General features: G+C 42.6%; 1 protein-coding gene across 7 annotated transcripts in view; it reads left to right on the forward strand.

The window, feature by feature from the left end:
- tmem94 (transmembrane protein 94) overlaps positions 1–22,413 on the forward strand; it is a 166,996-nt gene that overhangs the window by 116,205 nt on the left and 28,378 nt on the right. For 4 of the 7 annotated variants that reach the window (XM_063030944.1, XM_063030943.1, XM_063030947.1 and 1 more), the window contains 2 exons: positions 9,473–9,618; positions 16,003–16,097. In XM_063030944.1, coding sequence (XP_062887014.1) covers positions 9,473–9,618; positions 16,003–16,097 — 241 coding nt within the window. Of the gene's footprint in view, positions 1–6,477; positions 6,846–9,472; positions 9,619–16,002; positions 16,098–22,413 lie in introns of those variants that run through there. The other 3 variants (XM_063030948.1, XM_063030949.1, XM_063030950.1) reach the window with 3 other exon arrangements.

Below are 22,413 nucleotides of genomic sequence, written 5' to 3' on the forward strand. Positions count from 1 at the left end.
CACAAGCTTGCCACTCGGAGCCTCCTACCCTTGAAACAGGCATTCCTTTTAATGCTTATCTTGTAAGAAACACTTGTGCTTCTATACTTTTTGCAAAGTCTTAGCCGCTATGCGCTATGACCTTTACAAAATAGCCAGGGTCACAAGAGGCTTATGAGATGCTAACTCCTTAACAGCTCATTCCCTCCTTTTATCATTTCATGATAATACGTTCAGAGTGGGGCCAAAAATGAATTTCTTAGCTGATGCAGGCACACCTTGCAACACGTATTAATACAAGCTAATAAAACACACATTGCAGTAAGAGTGATTATGACTGTAATAGGCCCATATAGCAAATAGGAACCCCAGGAACCTCCTAACAGCCAACCTAACCACCCATCACCTGGTTTGGGACCTTGCCTGAAATCATCTAATTGTTTCTCAATAGACTGAATAGCATGTGTTATATGATTCGTCTGTGACGTGGATGATACACTTGTCCCCTACTATAGCACATACTCCTCCTTGCTGAGCCAACTGGTAGTCTACAGCATACCGGGTCTGTTGGGCGTACAGTTGCAACTCTACCAGTTCTTTATTTATGGCCTTCAGTCCTTCCATGGTACTGTTTCCCAGCATAGTCAGCCCACAAATAAGATAGTTCTGATTCTGGGCAGCTATGGTCCCTGCCGAACCTCCTAGAGAGAGAGAGTACTCAGAAACCCATAGCCTAAAGAGAAGCCCAGCGTAACAGGATCCTTCCAGTTCGTACAGAACTCCCTACTTACTGACCGGGACATGAGCCTTCTGGGGGCAAGGGACTGTGACAAGCCCAATCGTTCCCCCCGTAAACAGGGCTGGCAGAGTGAATGTGGCTGTGGTAAAAGTCCCACTAAGAAGGAAAACGAATCCCTCCTTAGCCTGGTAGCATTTTATGGTAGACTTCCCTGCTCCTGTTGTTTGTTTTTTGTGCCAGTTACCAGTTCCTCCATATGGATTAAAATCTGAAGTGTTATATGGATATATCAGGGAATCTGTAGTAACATGTGTCCTGTTACACTTCCCACAGACCCTCTGCGGTCCCATGGTCACATTAAGACACTTCTGTACATGCGTTACTAAACCATCCTCTTTGTATTCTGCATCTCCGGCGTATGCAATGAGTCATTGCCCAGGAGGTATTGTTTGGAACCAGACCTACTACACAGCCCCAGCCTTCTCCAAAACAGTAGGGGTAACTCTGTGGGTCAGAACAGTTAGCCTTTGTTCCTTTAATGGGACGAGACCCAATGCAGTTGGGTCTTGGGGATTCCCTCGTACCGTTGTATACAAGTTCTACACATTGCCCTATTGTCCCCTGCCTGTCCTTCCTGTGCAGGGGGCGTCTGAGGTATCAGTGGTGTACAGACTCTTAGGGTTCCATCCTTGGGTGGCTACAAACATGGCTTCTACTGACTGGGCAAGCGGATAACACACAGTATGATTACCATGCAGCTGCATATGGGTTTTATAGAACAGATTTTCCTCTGGAGTGGTCACCATAAAGGTGATGGCAATGATAAAGAGTCCAAGTCTATCAATAATCATTTCTCTTCTGGCAGTCATCGCTTGCAATCACTCGGGTGAATCCAACGGTCGTGGCCTTGGCCTTGTACCTTTACCGCTGTGGGTGTCTGGAGAAGTATCTGGAGGGGTCCTTTCCACCGAGGTCCAAGCTTGGGACGCTCCCAATCCCTTATCAGTACCGCGTCTCCAATCTTTAAGTTAGGCCACTCTGCCTCAGGTCCTCTTTGTGGGGTGAACGTCTCCTGCACCTGTGAATGAAGAAACTTCAAAGAGGATGTTAATTGTCTGAAATACCTTTGTAACTTGTCCCCCATGATGTTAAGATCAACTTGGGTGAGGGGTTGGGTATTGGCATCCCATAGGGTTCTTCCTGGGCGCCCATAAATGACCTCGGCGGCCGACACCCCAGTAGTCGAATGGGAGTGATCCTCATGTGGTACAGTGACAATGGGAGAACCTTTAGCCAATTTAGGCCAGTTTCAGACATCAGTTTGGCCAATTTGTTTTTCAAGGTGCAGTTAGCTCTTTCCACTATGCCCACCGCCCGAGGGTGGTAGGTACAGTGGAACTGTTGCTTGGTATGCAGTACCTCACACAATTCCTTATTTATCCTTCCTACAAAGTGAGGGCCATTATTTGAGCTTATCTGTCGGGGTACCCCAAATCTTGGTATGATCTCTGTGAGTAGCAGTCTCACTACCACTGAGGCTTTGTTGGTGGTCGGATAGGCTTCAATCCATCTACTGAACACACCTACAACTATTAAACAATACTTATAACATTGTACACACAAGCTGGATGCATTCAAAAGGACCACCTGCCACCTCTCCGATTGCTCCACAGTTTCTCTGGGAAACAACCGGGCGGACAGGGAAGCCAGATTAGCGGCGCAAACAGCCATTTACATTGTCTCCTCGGCAGAGAAATTGGTCTTGGCTCAAAGACAGAGGAACTACCGTCAACGAAAAGGATTAAATCTGCAGATGGGAAAGCTTTATCCGAGACATCCAGGCGGGGAGCAGTCAGAAAGTGGTTCCTCATTAAACAGTCATGGGGTGGTTCCGTGAGGTCCTCAGTTGGGCTTTCTAAAAAGGTGGCAGGGTTGGGGACGACAGGGTGTAAAGGTTCAACTATTTCATTTATCTTCTGTAAATCTTGTACCAGGCGCCACTCCGTCCGTCCAGGTTTGGGGAACGGGTAGAATAGGGGTGTTACAAGGTGATTGGCAGGGGACCAAGATGCCTGTTTGCAAAAACAGTCCGCCAGGGAAGTAATACTGTCAACAGCATCCTTCCAAAGTGGGTATTGTGGAATGGAGGGCAGCTGTACTCCCTGTTTCACCCAAATTTGTACTGGGGTCATAGAGGTTAGTCCTACCTCAACCTTTGATGCGGCCATAAGTCAGGGGCTGGCTCATCTGAGGGGAGGTGGTGAGGCTGATGACAATGGACACAGCCTGTTACCGAAAAAGGGGAAAGGTAATAAGTCAAAGTTCCATCTGGTAACATGTGGGGAGTTCCGAGGAGGCTTGGGTCTGCCTGTTCCTGCAGTCGGCAGGCTAGAAACCCTAACTCCTTTAGTTTGTGTCCTGCAGCCACTGACAAGGTGATGTGGGGGGACATAAGACCCAACTGGCTCCATATCTCAGTAAGTACCTGAACTAATAATGCTGCTCCCTCCTTACCCTTTATCTCCCAGGACTGTAATGCTGACCATGTTGCCCACAAAGGGGGCATACCGGGTTTCTAATTCCTTTGAGACCCCTGAGGGGTCATACACCAGAGTTACATGTGGGTCGGGCACCTGCAGGGGTGGGTCGAAGTCTCCGGGCCGAAGGTCTACAGCCCACCACCGAGGAGGATGGTGGTCCTTCTGGAGTCGGGACCACTAATAGTAATTCCAGCAACAAGACATTTTATTTTAAATTGGAGGGAGCACAGCAGGTCTCTCCCTCCTAGGTTAACTCCAAGGTCCGGGGTTTGGGCAAACTGAATTGTACTCTGTTGGTCCCCAAATTGGACTGGTAGGGGTTCCGTCAGTGGGTAGGATTTTTCTTGTCCCATTAAACCGCTCAGAGTCACTGAGGTGTCGGACATCCTGAAACCATGTAGATTGATGCAGGAAAATTCAAGTGTTGACATAGTTGCTGCAGTATCTAGCATAAAGGGGACATTGTTGCCTTCCACTAATAGGTTAAATATGGGCTCTTCTTCAGCAATATCAGAGAGGACGGGGAGTCAGAATTCGACTGATCAACTAGTAAGGCAGAAAACGAGTTATCGGTGGTGAATGGTTGCCGCCGACCTGGAGGCCTGGACTGCCATTGGCAATTGGGACATTCCCTTTGCCAATGATCAGAGGCGCCAAAGTGGTAGCATCCTGTAACCCAATTGTTAAGGGTAGTTGCTGGGGCCTGGACGGCGGAAGCCCATAGTTAGCGTTTCCTTAAGGGCCTGCTTGATTCTGTCAGTCTGGTCAGCTGATTCTGGGACTGCTGCCACAAATTCCTGCCAGTTAGAGTACTGCATGTACTCTTTCCACTTAGTCTGCTCATGTTGGGTAAGGGTGCTAAAAAGGTCTTTGTGGGGGCGGGGGGGTGGCCTGATACATTTGAACAGTTCCGATTATGTATTCTATAAAAACTTTGGGATTAGTCTTGCAGTTTGGCACTTGGCTCATAATTAGACACATGTCCTGAGGTTTCCAAGGAGTATACACCTGAATGGTAGGGTTAGCATTCTGCCCTTTCCCTGCATTAGGGTTGGGAACCGTTCTGTTGGGAAATTGTCTCTGTACCCCATTTCCTTGGGGACCTATTGGGCCCTCAATAACCTCATCTAAAGTGGGTGGTGGGTTCGGGTCCTCTGGGTCATCATCAGTGTCGGGGTCATACCCAGTGTCCGTATCGGGATCAACCAAGGGTCCATCACCCACCAAAAAGTTCCGTCGCTTGTTCGAACTCTTGGTGGTATGTTTATGGGCGGGGGGGGAGAACACAGGAGGCTTATGAAGTACTAACTGGGAGAAAGCCTCTGACTATCCAGCCGATCAATGCCTCTTATCATCTTGTACACCTCTATCAGGTCACCTCTCATCTTCCATCGATCCAAGGAGAAAAGGCTGAGTTCACTCAACCTATTCTCATAAGGCATGCTCCCCAATCCAGGCAACATCCTTGTAAATCTCCTCTGCATCCTGTCTATGGTTTCCACATCCTTCCTGTAGTGAGGTGACCAGACCTGAGCACAGTACTCCAAGTGGGGTCTGAGCAATGTCCTATACAGCTGCAACGTTACATCTTGGCTCCTAAACTCAATCCCATGATTGATGAAGGCCAATACACCGTATGCCTGAGTCAACCAGCGCAGCAGCTTTAAGTGTTCTCTGGACTCCGACCAAAAGACCCCTCTGATGCTCCACACTGCCAAGGGTCTTACCATTAATACTATATTCTGCCATCATATTTGACCTACCAAAATTAACCACTTCACGCTTATCTGGGTTGAACTCCATCTGCCACTTCTCAGACCAGTTTTGCATCCTATCAATGTCCTGCTGTAACCTCTGACAGCCCTCCACACTATTCACAACACCCCCAACCTTTGTGTCATCAGAAAATTTACTAACCTATCCCTCCACTTCCTCATCCAGGTCATTTATAAAAATCGCGAAGAGTAGGGGTCCCAGAGCAGATCCCTGAGGCATACCACTGGTCACCGACCTCCATGCAGAATATGACCTGTCTACAACCACTCTTTGCCTTCTGTGGGCAAGCCAATTCTGGATCCACAAATCAATATCCCCTTGGATCCCATGCTTCCTTACTTTCTCAATGAGCCTTGCATGGGGTACCTTAATATCCTCTTTCTTAATACCTACATGCTCAAGCTTTTCAGTCCGCTGTAAGTCATCCCTACAATTGCCAAGTTCCTTCTGTAGTGAATGCTGAAGCAAAGAATTCATTAAGTACCTCTGCTATCTCCTCTGGTTCCATACACACATTTCACACTTGATTGTTCCTATTCTCTCACGTCTTATCCTCTTGCTCTTCACATGCTTATAGAATGCCTTGGGGTTTTCCTTAATCCTCTCCGCCAAGGCCTTCTCATGGCTCCTTCTGGCTCTCCTAATTTCATTCTTAAGCTCCTTCCTGCTAGCGTAATAATCTTCTAGATCTCTATCAATACGGAGTTTTTTTGAAACCTTTTTTGTAAGCCTTTCTTCTTTACTAGATTTTCAACAGCCTTTGTACAGCACAGTTCCTGTACCCTACTATCCTTTCCCTGTCTCATTGGAACGTACCTATGCAGAACTCCATGCAGATATCCCCTGAACATTTGCCATATTTATTCCATACATTACCCTGACAACATCTGTTCCCAATTTATGCTTCCAAGTTCCTGCCTGATAACCTCGTATTTCCCCTTACTCCAATTAAACACTTTCCTGACTTATCTGTTCCAATGCTATGGTAAAGGAGATAGAATTGTGATCATCATCTCCAAAATGCTCTCCCACTGAGCGATCTGACACCTGACCAGGTTTATTTCCAAATACCAGATCAAGTACAGCCTCTTCTCTTGTAGGCTTCTCTACATATTGTGTCAAGAAACCTTCCTGAAAACACCTAACAAACTCCACCCCATCTAAACCCTTTGCTCTAGGGAGATGCCAGTTGATATTTTAGAAATTAAAATCTCCCACCACGACAAACCTGTTGTTATTACACTTGTAAGGGGGTTTCGTCTTTTATGTTACTGCGTAGGCTAATTAAAATGGCTTCTTTGTTATGTTATACTTGGGAATGCTTCTTTGTTATGTTAAACGCTGAGAAAGTTCTTGCGCTAGCAGCTTGTTTTGGGTTAGAGTGTGATAAGAATATGTTACGAACCAATTGGGATAGTTGTTATGTTTTTGGTGTATCTGAAGATATTGTATGCGCGGGGTTTTGGGGCAGAAGGTGGGAGAGAGAGACAGAGGATGGACCAGGTGCTGTGATGTCCGCTAACGGAGTCGGACCCCGAGGAGGGCGGTCAGCGAGGAGACGGAGACGGACTCGTGTGGAGCGTCTGGTCGACCACCGTTGTTGATCCCAGGCGGCCGGTCAAGGTGGTCCGAGGGGTCGCAGGGTGAAGAAGAAGAGTCCTGAGCTCCAACTGTTTGTGCACAAAGAGATTGAACTTTGATAAGTGTGGCGTCTTTTATTTTCCTTTTATATGTTATTCTCTATTAGTTGTATAGTTCCAGTAATATCTATAAACTGTAAATCATTTAATCGATCCGGTGTATTGTCTGTTATTTGGGCGGGGTGGGGTACATCACACAGCATCCACACAAACTAATTACCCAGTTTGGCGGGGCCGAGGGCTATTACCCTAGACGACAGCAAGCCAAGCGACCCTGAGGGTGGCCAGGGGGGCTGCACACTTTTCCAGAATCTGTCTCCCTATGTGCTCCTCGATGTCCCTGTTACTATTGGGTGGTCTATAAAAAAACACCCAGTGGAGTTATTGACCCCTTCCTGTTCCTAACTTCCACCCAGAGAGACTCTGTAGACAATCCCTTCATGACTTTCTCCTTTTCTGCAGCTGTGACACTATCTCTGATCAACTGTGCTAAGCCCCCCACCACTTTTACCTCCTTCCCTGTCCTTTCTGAAACATCTCAATCCAGGCCCTGAGCTTTCCTGCCCCTGAGCCATCCAAGTCTCTGTAATGGCCACAACATCGTAGCTCCAAGTATTGATCCACGCTGTAAGCTCATCCGCTTTATTCATAATACTCCTTGCATGAAAATAGACACATGTCAAACCATGGGTTTGCGCGCATCCCTTCACTGTCACCTGCCTATCCTCCCTTTCGCACTGTCTCCAAGCTTTCTCTATTTGTGAGCCAACCGCCTCTTCCTCTGTCTCTTCAGTTCGGTTCCCACTCCCCAGCAATTCTAGTTTAAACTTTCCCCAATAGCCTTAGCAAACCTCCCTGCCGGGAAGTTCTTGAGCACCAGTATGATTGATGACCTTTTGAAGCAGATGAGTGATTGAAGATGTCTTGAACACACAGCCAGTTGTTTGCCACAGGTTTTCAATATCAAGTCAGGTACACCATTGGGATCTGATGCCTTGCAAGGGAAACTTGAAACTTACTCTGATGTTGGCATCCAAGGCAGATAATGTAGGGTTGCCAGATGCTGCAGGGATTCACACAAGTACAATCCAATTCTCTTTCTCAAAGTGTGCATAAAAGGTATTGAGTTCACTTGAGAGTGAAGCATCACAGCTATTTGTGAAGTTAGGTTTTGCCTTATAGGAAGTAATGGCATGCAAAGTTTGGCACAGTTGATGTGCATCCAATTGCACCTCTATCTTCAATCAAAATAGCTTTACTTTGCTTATGATAGCTTTCTGTAGGTTGTATCTAGGCTCTGATAATCAGCAAAGCTCATTTCATGCTTCTGATACAAATATGTTATAGTTTTAGTTCATTTTCTTGAAAATTAAATTGTTTGAATACTTGTGTTACATACGGGCTTAGTTTTTCTTTGACCCCTTCTGGTATCTATGCTTGAAAATAAATGGTTCATTTAATGTAAGCAATCTTAACATCAGTGGTGGAAAAGTTAATGGAAAGGATTCTGAGAGATAGGATCTACCTACATTTGGCAAGGCCAGGACAGATGAGGAATAGGAAGCATGGCTTTGTGCATGGGAAATAATTACTCATGAATTTGTGTTGTTTGAAGAGGAGATCCATGAAGAAACAGCAGTAGATGTCTACATGGATTTTAGCAAGGCTTTTGACAATGTCTCATATGGTAGGCTATCCTGAAATGTTAGATCACATGCGATCCAAGGTGAGTTAGCCAACTGGATAGAAAATTGGCTTGGTAATAACAGTCAGAGGTTGGTAGTGGTGGGTTGTTTTTCAGATTGGAGGCCTATGACTACTGGTGTTCATCCCTATTAACAGTTTGGGTGAGATTGCAGTTGGTGTGCTCAGTACATATGTGGACAGTGAAGGAGGACAGTGAACTAGGAAAGTGGGCTAAAGATTTGCAGATGGAAGATAACTCATTTGTTTTGTGAGTGGGAGGGTTCTGGAAAGCGTTAATGGAACACAGACATTGGGGTACATGTATGTATTTCCCTGAAAGTGGCCACAAAGGTGATAAGGCAGTGAAAAAGGTGTTTGGCATGCTTGTCTTCATTGGCCAAACTGTTGAGGGCGTGTTATAAATGTACATGTCAGTGTTCTGTACTTGCAATGTTGTGTGCAGTTCAGGTCACCAAGCTATAGGATGGATCTTGTTAAGCTGGAAATGGTGCTGAAAAGATTCACAAGGACTGGAGGGCTTGCATTTGTAAGGAATGACTATATAGTTTGGAGCTGTTTTCTCTTGGAGCATAGGAAACTTCGGGTGACTTTTCAGAGATATGTACAGTAAGTTCATGAGGTAAGGAAGTCCTTAAAACTAAAGGGCATGAGTTTAGTCTGAAAGGGAAAAGATTTAAAGGGTACTTGGGCATGTTTTTCCATACATGGTAGTGGGCAGGTGGAATGAGCTACCAGAGGAAATGTCAAGTACAGATACATTACAGAAGTTTAAGATACATTTGGGTGCCTACAAAATAAGAAAAACTTGGAGATATGTGGGCCAAACCCTGGCAAATGAGGATGGCTTGGGTAGACATCTGGTCAGCATAGTGAGTTGGGCTGAAGGACCTGTTTCCATCCAATATAACTCTGTGACTGTATCACACTTGAGTTAATTATAAACACTAAGTGGTTGTAAGGTGTCACAGTGACAAGTCTATTACTTTAAAAGAAAGAAATTCTATTTAATCAGTATATCAGTATATACTGTTTATATCAGTATCAACTGATCCCAAATCTGATTGTATTTTTGTCTGTGTTCCTTTCTGCAGACCCGGCAGCACTTCCTTGTGTGCTTTCTGATCAAGTTCAGCCTCACTATTTTTGCCTACCTCGTTTGCTTTGGATTTATGCTGCAGGAGTTTTGTAATAAATCTATATCTGTGAATATTACCAACTGTGTGTCAATAATGAACAGGTGAGTGAACACGTCTGTTAAAACAGTCTCTACTGCTGACTCTAGGAGAAGCTCCATACTGAGATTTCTCCATATGGGGAGGAGATGTGGGCAAATGGAACCAGAAGTGGGGTGGGGGTAATGGGAGGGTTGAATAAAAGAAAACTTAGTGTTACAGGTGGGAGGAGAGTATCTGAGGTGAGAGTACCTGAAGTTAGAAAGTCTTCTGCTGTTCAAACAAAGGATGAGATGTTCTCATTTGAATTTGCTCCTCCGTGGCAATGGAGAAGACAGTTCTTCCAGTATTCTGTTTCTGTACCACATTTTAGCATCTACAGTGTCTTTTGTCTTCACTGATTTCTTTTGATGCTTTCTAAATTATACATATATTATTGCAAGAATTAAAAGTTTCTAAAGAATAGCATAGATAAACTGCCCGCAGGGAGTAGAGGTTGCACGCATGTTGTTGGTCTGACTCTGCACCCAGTAGACGAGCCGGGAAACTTTGCTTTAGGATTCTTGTTTGTTTTAAGACTAGCACCAATTTGTATTTAAACTTCATGGCAAATTTAATTAAGTTCTTGAGCTTAAGATGTGATTTACATTATTTCATCAAATGAAGTGTTAACACGCACCTCTTAGATTTATGGTTAAATAGTTTGAGATGGGTGTCTGTACATCATTGGGCTGCTAATCAGAATCTGCTTTATATGATTTGAGGCAGCAGTGCAGTGCAAAGACATGAAATTACTGTAAGTTATAAAAATAATAAAGTAAAGTGAATAACACGATTGGATTTGTGGACTGTTCAGAAAGCTCATGACAAAGTGAACGAAGCTGTTTCTGAGTCATTGAGTCTGGGCCTTCCCGCTCCCATGTTTCCTCCATGATGGTGATAACAAAAAGGGTAATCTTGCATATTTATGTGTTAATGATTCAATAAGTGACATTGAAACTATTTGGAGAGATTTTCTAACATGTAAATAATGATTCTGTACCGAAGTAGATTAATTACAAGTATGGATTGACATCCTGTAATATTTTTCAAATGGACTCTTCGACATTACCTTCTGTGCTTTCTTTACTCTCTTGTTTTAGTCAGTTTTCTGGATGTAAACTGAACCTTCACGAGAGTGAACTTTTTCCTTTGAATAATTTGTCATTAACCTTCCTTTTGAAATTGTAAGAAACCAATTCACTTATTTGAGTGTAACAATTACTAAGAATTATAAATAACCTATTTAAAGAAAAATTTCTTACTTTATTAAATTATATGAAAAGAACATTATCAAATTGGTTGCCTCTTTCATTATCATTGATTGATCGAATTAATTCTATTAAAATGGATGTTTTACCTAAATTTATATACCTCTTTCAGGCTTTACCTGTTTTTATTCCTAAATCCTTTTTTGACTCTCTGGACTCTATTCAATTGAGGATGTTTATTTTTCCATATGTAGCAGGATAAAATAGGCTCCATCTCCAGAAAGTTAAAAAGAATGGAGGTTTAGCTTTACCAAATTTTAGGTTTTATTACTGGGCAGCTAATATACGGAATCTCACATTTTGGTTATACTATATTAATCATGAAGACTGTCCCGGGTGGGTTTCTTTAGAAGCTAACTCGGTTAATAGATTTTCTATTATCTCTCTTTTGGGTTCTTCACTACCTTTATCCTTAAGTAAAATAACTGAAAATGTGGTAGTCAAACATACTTTGAGGATTTGGATACAATTTCAAAAACACTTTGGTTTATTGAGATTCTCCCTTTCTAGTCCCAGTTTTTAAATTTTTTTTAAGCCTTCTATGACTGATATAGTTTATAAACATTGGGATTGGGCATTACATGTTTCCGGGATCTGTTTGTTGGAGGAAGTCTTTCTTCGTTCAAACAATTGTCAACTAAATATAGTTTACCAAAAATCCATTTTTTTTCGGTACTTACAAATTAGAGATTTTCTGTGATCTTAATTATATACATTTCCTAATAGTCCTGATAAGAACATATTAGATGAAATTCTTAACATGAAATCATTTTATAATGGTTCAATATCCAATATTTATGATATGTTGTTGGGAATGAGAAATGATTCTTTAGACGAAATCAAAAATCTTTGGCAACAAGATTTACAGACCTCAATTTCTGAAGAAACTTGGAATGAGATTTTTAAATTGGTTAATACTTCATCGTTATGTGCTCGTCATTCCCTCCTACAATTTAAAGTGGTTCATAGGGCTTATATGACCAAGGATAAGTTATCTCGTTTATATATGGATTTATCTCCCTACTGTGATAGATGTAACAATGGAGAAGCTTCATTTATTCGTATGTTTTGGACGTGCCCAAGTCTTGGAAAATATTGGAAGGAAGTACTCCAAACTTTTTCTGTACTCTTTAAAATAAATTTTAAGCCCAATCCTTTGCCCTATTTGGTATTGTTGGAAGGAAAGATATCATTTTGAAGACATCTGATTTGCACATTCTGTCTTTTATCTCTCTTATGGCTAGGAGGGCGCTTTTGTTTAAATGGAAGGGTGCTTTTCCGCCTAATCATGCTCAGTGGTTACGGGATGTTATAGAAACCATAGAAACTACAGCACAGAAACAGGCCTTTTGGCCCTTCTTGGCTGTGCCGAACCATTTTTTGCCTAGTCCCACTGACCTGCACACGGACCATATCCCTCCATACACCTCCCATCCATGTATCTGTCCAATTTATTCTTAAATGTTAGAAAAGAACCCACACTTACCACCTCGTCTGGCAGCTCATTCCATACTCCCACCACTCTCTGTGTGAAGAAGCCCCCCCCTAATGTTCCCTTTAAACTTTTCCCCCCTCACCCTTAACCCATGTCCTCTGGTTTTTTTCTCCCCTTGCCTCAGTGGAAAAAGCCTGCTTGCATTCACTCTATCTATACCCATCATAATTTTATATACCCCTATCAAATCTCCCCTCATTCTTCTACGCTCCAGGGAATAAAGTCCTAACCTATTCAACCTTTCTCTGTAACTGAGTTTCTCAAGTCCCGGCAACATCCTTGTAAACCTTCTCTGCACTCTTTCAACCTTATTAATATCCTTCCTGTAATTTGGTGACCAAAACTGAACACAATACTCCAGATTTGGCCTCACCAATGCCTTATACAACCTCATCATAACATTCCAGCTCTTATACTCAATACTTTGATTAATAAAGGCCAATGTACCAAAAGCTCTTTTTACGACCCTATCTACCTGTGATGCTACTTTTAGGAAATTTTGTATCTGTATTCCCAGATCCCTCTGTTCCACTGCACTCCTCAGTGCCTTACCATTAACCCTGTATGTTCTACGTTGGTTTGTCCTTCCAACGTGCAATACCTCACACTTGTCAGTATTAAACTCCATCTGCCATTTTTCAGCCCATTTTTCCAGCTGGTCCAAGTCCCTCTGCAGGCTCTGAAAATCTTCCTCACTGTCTACTACACCTCCAATCTTTGTATCATCAGCAAATTTACTGATCCAATTTACCACATTATCATCCAGATCATTGATATAGATGACGAATAACGATGGACCCAGCACTGATCCCTGTGGCACACCACTAGTCACAGGCCTCCACTCGGAGAAGCAATTCTCTGCTACCACTCTTTGGCTTCTTCCATTGAGCCAATGTCTAATCCAATTTACCACCTCTCCATGTATACCTAGCGAATGAATTTTCCTAACTAACCTCCCATGCGGGACCTTGTCAAAGGCCTTACGGAAGTCCATGTAGACAATATCCACTGCCTTCCCTTCATCCACTTTCCTGGTAACCTCCTCGAAAAACTCCAATAGATTGGTCAAACATGACCTACCACGCACAAAGCCATGTTGACTCTCACTAATGAGTCCCTGTCTATCCAAATGCTTGTAGATTCTATCTCTTAGTACTCCCTCCAGTAACTTACCTACTACCAGCGTTAAACTTACTGGCCTATAATTTCCCGGATTACTTTTCGATCCTTTTTTTAAACAACGGAACAACATGAGCCACTCTCCAATCCTCCGGCACCTCACCTGTAGACAGCGACATTTTAAATATTTCAGTCAGGGCCCCTGCAATTTCAACACTAGTCTCCTTCAAGGTCCAAGGGAACACCTGTCAGGTCCCGGGGATTTATCCACTTTAATTTTCCTCAAGACAGCAAGGACCCCCTCCTTTTCAATCTGTACAGTTTCCATGATCTCACTACTTGTTTCCCTTAATTCCATAGACTTCATGCCAGTTTCCTTAGTAAATACAGACGCAAAAAACCTATTTAAGATTGCCCCTATTTCCTTTGGTTCCGCAGATAGCCGACCACTCTGATCTTCAAGAGGACCAATTTTATCCCTTACAATCCTTTTGCTCTTAATATACCTGTAAAAGCTCTTTGAATTATCCTTCACTTTGACTGCCAAGGCAACCTCATGTCCTCTTTTAGCCCTCCTGATTTCTTGCTTAAGTATTTTCTTGCACTTCTTATACTCCTCAAGCACCTTATTTACTCCCTGCTTCCTATACATGTCATACAACTCCCTCTTCTTCTTTATCAGAGTTGCAATGTCCCTTGAGAACCAAGGTTGCTTATTCCTTAAGGCATGCCTAAATTTAGAAAAGATTCGTTGTTCAATTTCTGAATCTAACCAAGATTTTCAAAATTTGTGGGGGCCATTTTTAAATTATTTTCATAATCTTTGACCTCTTGTTAAAATACAGAAGTCGGTTAATAGTATATATTATTATCTGATAAGTTTTTTCTTTTTTTTTTCCCCAAACAGCTTCGATTTTGGTAGTGGGTATAGATCTTTTTTTTAACTAAAATTGTTTATATTCTAAAAACATTTTCTTTTAAAATCGATTCTTCGATCTTTAACCTACATGGCTTCCCTTGTCAAAGTTGGGTTTATTGTCACATGCACAAAAACATGTATGAGCAAGTGCAATGAAAAACTTAGAGCAGCATCACAGGCACATAACATCAGAGAAGCTACATTTTCAAGAAAATCGATTAGACAAATTTTCATAACTTTTTATAAGAAAGAACCCAGTTAGAACATAGTTTGCTGAAGTGCAAAGTGGTCATATTATTGCTGCATTGAGATTATGTATTAGAGTTGCGCAGTTGGTAAAATAGTTGAAGGGAAGCTGTTCTTGAACCTGGTGTTGTGGGACTTCGGACATCAGTACCTCCTGCCCAATGGTAACTGTGAGAAGATAACATGGTGGGAATCTTTGATGATAGAGCCAACATCTCATGTAGCCACTTCTGATGGTGGGGGGAGGGATATGCCTGTGTTGTATTGGGTTGAATCTGCTAGTCTCTGCAGCTTGGGTTCCTCTGCATTGGAATTGCCATTCCAGACGATGATGCAACCATTTAGGAAACTTACAACAGTACATCTGTGGAAGTTTGTTAGGGTGTTTGGCAATATACCGAATTTCTTCTTAAATTTCTAAAAAAGTAAAAGCCTTTTTACTGATTGCATTACCAGGACAGGTCATCTGGTATATTAACAGTGTCTAAAGCTTCTGACACTCACCGCTGCTAGTATGGACTGGCACATGTTCGTCATCCGTCCTCTCCTCGAAGTCAACAAGCGTTTTACTAGCGTTGAGTGAAACATTGCAGCACCACTCAAGCAGGTGTCCAGTCTCATTGCTGAAGTTGCATATGGCATTGAAGCACATGCTTAGCTATAGATATGCAGGAAAACTGTGATACATTGGAAAAGCTGATGATATTCCAGGCATATAGTTGTCCACAGGTGGCACTGTTCAGTCATGAGGAGTATGGCTATGTTTATGAGGACTCTTCAGTTAGTTTTAAATACAAATTGTGGATTTAGTATTTAATCTCTTGGAGTCTGAAAGGTATCAATTTCAACATTCATGTGTGGAAAAACAGTATAAAGTGCAAGTCTACTCCTTGGGACCTGCATGGAAAATTTTCAGATAAAACTTTGTGTCTTTCTTTTTGTTATCACCACCTTACACCCAGCAGATCATATAGCAAGAGTAGTTTCCTTTTTAACCGCAGATTGAGTTTATTCCCAGACAACACAAATTGGATGCTAATCCCACAACCATCAGGAAAATGTAAATAATCTGAGCTGCACTCTGCAGACACCTCCAAATTCACATTGTGCTATTCAGAATTTGTAGGTTTCTATTCAGTCTAAGACATTAATGATGGTTTCTGATCACTGTGAGGTGATGATGAAGCTTTCTGCTCACACTGAAGTGATCAAACAGCAATTAACCATGGGTGCACAAAGTTCCTTGATCTGTTTTACATTTTGCCTGTACAGTGTGGTAAAGGGTTAAGTTTGAGGTGAGCAAAAGGTAACGATGGACTGATGACATGCTTTTATTCTAAAAACGTTGCTTTTATTCTAGTTCTGCAGAGGGAGCACCAATCTGGTTTGACAAGTATTCTAATGGATTGTTGCTGGCTCAGAAGGTGATGGCCTGTTTCATAGTTCTACATACAGGTAATCATTTTTGCTTCTAAAATTACTGTAGACAATGTGATTATCAGAGGTGTCCTTGCCGTTCATCTAGTATTGCCTTGTTTCTCTACTGGGGAGCTGAATATCTAGAAAGCACAGCTTTCTGGGTTATTAAAGGACAAGGTCAAGCAATGACCTTGCCTTCCATTTATGATGAAGGGATTCAGCCCAAACATGAACTGTTTATTCGCCTCCACTGATGTTGCTTGATTTACTGATTTTCTCCAGCACTTTGAGTTAAATTTCAAGGTGAGTTGCCAGTCCATTGAAGATCTTGTTATTTGAAAACTTTCTCAGATCATTGCTCGGGAATAAATATAGGCAGGACAAAATTCCTAGTTAACTAGATCCAGATGGTCCAGCTATCTCATTGTTTGTTATGCATTACCCAGTGCTTTAGTTATATAATGTGCAAACATATTTTGGATGGTGTAGCTGGTAATGCAGCTGCCATGCAGCTCCAGTGACCCGCGTTCAATCCCAACCTCTGATGCTGTCTGTGTAATGTTTGTACATTGCCCTATCGTGTGTTTTTTCCAGAGTGCTTAGTGCCTATGCTAAAGATTGGTACACCACACAGGAGTAGGCCAGCCTGACCCACCATTCAGTCTAATCATAGAAACATAGAAACATAGAAAATAGGTGCAGGAGTAGGCCATTCGGCCCTTCGAGCCTGCACCGCCATTTATTATGATCATGGCTGATCATCCAACTCAGAACCCAGCCTTCCCTCCATACCCCCTGACCCCTGTAGCCACAAGGGCCATATCTAACTTCCTTTTAAACATAGCTAATGAACTGGCCTCAACAGTTTGCTGTGGCAGAGAATTCCACAGATTCACCACTCTCTGTGTGAAGAAGTTTTTCCTAACCTCGGTCCTAAAAGGCTTCCCCTCTATCCTCAAACTGTGACCCCTCGTTCTAGACCTCCCCAACATCGGGAACAATCTTCCTGCATCTAGCCTGTCCAATCCCTTTAGGATCTTATACGTTTCAATCAGATCCCCCCTCAATCTTCTAAATTCCAACGAGTACAAGCCCAGTTCATCCAGTCTTTCTTCATATGAAAGACCTGCCATCCCAGGAATCAATCTGGTGAACCTTCTTTGTACTCCCTCTATGGCAAAGATGTCTTTCCTCAGATTAGGGGTAATCATAGGCCATAATGCTGGCCTCAACTGTGCCAGCTCCCAAAGCCTTGAATTCTTCAATTTTTCAAATATTAACCTATTTCTACTTTAAATGTTTCTAATCATCTACCCACCGCCACCTTCAGGAACAGAGAAATACAGAGATTTACCTTTGAGTTAAGAAGTTTCTCTGCACCTCAGTGTTAAATAACCGTCCTCTTGTAACTGTCGCCTTGTTCATGGCTTTCCCACTAGAGAAAACATCTTAATGTCTACCTTGATAAGCAAGCCCCCTTAGGATCTTGCATATTTGAATGGCGTCACCCCTCGCGCTTCTATACTGCCAATGAATACATACCCCAACTGCCCAATCTCTTGATGAACTACCCCTAACGTGTAGATTAATGTAAATAGGTGCTTGACAGTCAGTATTGACTCAGTGAATAGAAGGGTCTGTTTCTGTACACTCTGACTCAGTGTGCATTTCTATTCAGTGCTACGTTGACATGTAGGTTTAGGTTATGTGTTAATAACATTTCATATATTGAGGCCTGGGTCATTACTGTTGCCAAACTAAGTAATATAACTGATAAAGATAAGAGCCCATGGAATTACAGGAAAGTTACATACATGGATAGAGCGTTGGCTGATTGGCAGGAAACAGAGAGTGGGAATAAAGGGATCCTATTCTGGTTGGCTGCCGGTTACCAGTGGTGTTCCACAGGGATCAGTGTTGGGGCCGCTTCTTTTTACATTGTACATCAACGATTTGGATTATGGAATAGATGGCTTTGTGGCTAAGTTTGCTGACGATACGAAGATAGGTGGAGGGGCCGGTAGTGCTGAGGAAACGGAGAGTCTGCAGAGAGACTTGGATAGATTGGAAGAATGGGCAGAGAAGTGGCAAATGAAATACAATGTTGGAAAGTGTATGGTTATGCACTTTGGCAGAAAAAATAAACGGGCAGACTATTATTTAAATGGAAAAAGAATTCAAAGTTCTGAGATGCAACGGGACTTGGGAGTCCTTGTACAGAATTCCCTTAAAGTTAACCTCCAGGTTGAGTTGGTAGTGAAGAAGGCGAATGCAATGTTGGCATTCATTTCTAGAGGAATAGAGTATAGGAGCAGGGATGTGATGTTGAGGCTTTATAAGGCGCTGGTGAGACCTCACTTGGAGTACTGTGGGCAGTTTTGGTCTCCTTATTTAAGAAAGGATGTGCTGACGTTGGAGAGGGTACAGAGAAGATTCACTAGAATGATTCTGGGAATGAGAGGGTTAACATATGAGGAACGTTTGTCCGCTCTTGGACTGTATTCCTTGGAGTTTAGAAGAATGAGGGGAGACCTCATAGAAACATTTTGAATGTTAAAAGGCATGGACAGAGTGGATGTGGCAAAGTTGTTTCCCATGATGGGGGAGTCTAATACGAGAGGGTCTGACTTCAGGATTGAAGGGCGCCCTTTCAGAACAGAAATGTGAAAAAAAATTTTTAGTCAGAGGGTGGTGAATCTATGGAATTTGTTGCCACGGGCAGCAGTGGAGGCCAAGTCATTGGGTGTCTTTAAGGCAGAGATTGATAGGTATCTGAGTAGCCAGGGTATCAAAGGTTATGGTGAGAAGGCGGGGCAGTGGGACTAAATAGGATAAAATGGATCAGCTCATGATAAAATGGCGGCGCAGACTCGATGGGCCGAATGGCCTACTTCTGCTCCTTTGTCTTATGGTCTTATATGTCAGCTGGAAGTCTATTTGTTGTGTATGTGGCCGGTTTACAGAACAAAGCTATAAATAAAATGCTGGAGACGGGAGCTAAATCAACAGGGTTCTTTACTAACTAAAACCGAACTGAACATACATGTACAGATCAATATGTGCCTAATAACATATGTTCAATATGACGTATTACTACAACATAAAGTAGTCCTATATTATACAGTAGGCTATATGGTACACTCCTCCCCTTTTATTTTAATAATGTATCAACAGTTTTTACTGGGGGCACTATGCTAAACAAATATTAACATACAACGCTCCCCTTTTATTTTAATAGTGTATCAACAGTTTTTACTGGGGGCACTATGCTAAACAAATATTAACATATAATGTTTACCAATTGTTTACTTAGTAACTTAATAATATCAAATTATAATAAAGTAACACAATAATTATTATAACTAAAGTCTCTTGGGGGGGGGGTCTTCTCTGCCTCTCTGGGTAATGTTTGCCCTGAAAAGTTCGCTTTGGGGAAGTAGTCTCCACAGGTGCATCAGGTAGGTCCTCAGCACTGATGACAGGCTTATCTGTGGATGAGGCTGATGTGGTCATATCAGGAGTGTTTGTTTCCATGTCCAGGGAGTCAGGGCAAGGTATTGTTGTGTTTTTCACCTGAGCATTCAGGATTTGATCCACATGACGTGCTTCTATGTCATGGGAGTCCGGGCAAAGTGTTGTTGAGTTTTTCACCTGAGCATCCAGTACTTGGTCCACATGACGTCTCCATACGTTCTCTCACCTGTACTCTATACATCAGTGGTTCGTCTATGGTGGAAATTGTACCCGGCTGCCACTTTTCAGTCCGGTAATCACGTGCAAGAACTGTCTGTTCGCCACATCATGCCGTACATCTGGTTTGAGAAGATCCATGCGGGACCTTGGGTTCCTGTTCAGAAACATCATTGCTGGAATCTGATTAGTGGTTGCATGTACTGCATTACGATAGGCAGGAGGAAGTTGTCTATCTTGTGTTGCAGTGGTTGATTTTCGCTGTCCATTGCCTTGATGGCTTTCTTGAATGTGTGTACAAATCTTTCTGCCAGGCCATTTGTGGATGGATGATAAGGGGCAGATGTAAAGTGCTTGATTCCATTGTTCTTCATAAACTTTTGGAATTCTTCAGAGACAAATTGTCGTCCATTGTCTGTGCAGATATGTTCTGGTATGCCATTCCTGGCGAACATGGTCCTCAGAACTGTAATGGTCTTTTCTGATGAGGTTGACTTCATTTCAATGACCAATGGCCATTTGGAATGTGCATTGATGGTGATTTAAAAAGAACTTGTAGTAGTAGTTCACTAGACCAAGATATGCTCTCAGCTGAGACACATTTTCAGGTGGTGGTGCCTTAAGCACCGCTTCTATCTTGTCTTGAGACATGTGTAAGCCATTCTTATTGATCACATGCCCACTGTATGAAATTTCCTTTTTAAAAACTCACATTTCTGTCGATTAGCTCTGGGCCCATATTCTCGTAATCTGGTGAGCACTAGTTTTAGGTTAGAAAGATGTTCGTCGTCTCCAGGTAATACTGAGTCCCTGGAATCCCCTGCAGAACCTGGTCCATTGCCCTTTGCCAGATTGCAGGCGCTGATGCTAACCCAAACACCAACCTGTTGTACTGGTAAAGTCCTTTATGTGTATTTATTGTCAGGTATTTCTTGGATGCTTCCTCAATTTCCATTTGGAGGTAAGCCTGGGTCAAATCAATTTTTGTGAAATGTTCCCCTCCTGACAGGGAAACAAAAATATCCTCAATACGGGGTAGAGGATACTGTTCTGTGCGGAGCACTGGGTTGACAGTCACTTTAAAGTCCACACCTTGCTTGGTTTTCCTGGTTTTGTGCTGGAGGTTTTCTTCATCACTGGAACAATGGGTGTGGCCCATTCACTCCAATCCACCCTTGATAGGACCCCAGTCTGCTCCAGATTTTTCTGCTCTGCCTCTACTGTTGGACGGATTGCATATGGCACTGGTCTGGCTTTGTAAAATTTTGGGCATGCATTTTCCTCAATCTCAATCTTTGCCTTCATGCCCTGAAGTGTTCCTATTCCTTTCATGAACACTTCTTCAGAGTCAGCAAGTATTTGTGACAGTCTCTCAGATGTAGCCTTGCTGCCCGCCTTTGCTGACACATCTAGTGCCTTGATGGTGTGCCAATCCAACTGAATTTTCCTGAGCCATTCACGTTCCAGCAACAGTGGTCCTCCATTTTTCAGTACATAGAGGTTCAGCTGCTGTGTTTTGTCTCTGTAGATCACTGTCACTTTAATTTTGCCTTTGGAACGCACTTTCTGTTCTGTGCAAGTCTTTAGCAATAGTTTAGTTTGTTTCAGAGGTATGTGAGAAAACAGTCGATTGTAGTCTTGTACAGAAATTACTGTTAAAGCTGAGCCTGTGTCCAACTCCATTTTCAGTCTCACGCCTGCCACTTGTGGAGTGATCCATATTACTCTTTGATCATCTGTGTCTTTCATGCTGTGAAGTTGCAGACAAGACAATTCACTTTTGTCTGAGTCATTTTCATCAGCATTGTTTTCTTTCATTTTGTGCACATTGTTGTATCTTCCTTTCTGGGGTTTCTTGTTTCTCTGTATTTTGTCCTTTTTCTGCTGTTTTGCATACTCTGCCAATGTGGCCCTGTTTGCCACAGTTTCTGCATTCTTTATCTTTAAACTAACAATAATCAGGGTCATGTGACCTGTTCCCACAGCGGTAACATTTCGTTCCTTCATTTCTGTTCAGTGACATTTTATTTATGGCATATTCCATAGATTTTTGTTGTATCTCAGAAGCACCTCATGCGGCTGTTTCTAATGATATTGAGATGTTTAGCACTTTCTCGAATGTAAGGTCTTTTTCACACAGGAGCTTCTTCTGTGTGGTTTCACAGTGCATGCCACATACTAACCTGTCCCTCAATGCGTCTGATAGACCAGCTCCAAATTGACAATGTTCTGATAATTTGTGCAATTCAGCACAATATTCAGAAATGCTTTCATTTTTGCTCTGATTCCGTTTATGGGATTTAAATCTTTCAGCAATGACCAGCGGTTTGGGGTTTAAAAGCCTCAGTCCCTTGTTAATTTAGTCCTGGCCTCTTGTTTTCTTTTTGACACATGTGACCTTTTTTTTTGCTAGCATCGCAAGCGTACTCTGGCTAGATGCATGTGTCGCTTTTTTTTTAATCTCCCTTCTGGAGCAGGCAGACCTTCAGCCCCTGAGGTCAGCGCCGGCTGTGGTCTCAGCTGGGTGTGTTGCGGCTCCGACTCTCACTTCGTTTCAGACTCGTGGCCTCCTTCTCCCGCTCCTTGTCTTGTACCTTGCTGTCCTTCCGAGTGTCGTTATCACTTATAACGCGGCGTTCTGATACGATGTAGGTTCATTAAC

This window comes from Mobula hypostoma, chromosome 22, assembly GCF_963921235.1.
Source record: "Mobula hypostoma chromosome 22, sMobHyp1.1, whole genome shotgun sequence".
Taxonomy (NCBI): Eukaryota; Metazoa; Chordata; class Chondrichthyes; order Myliobatiformes; family Myliobatidae; genus Mobula; species Mobula hypostoma.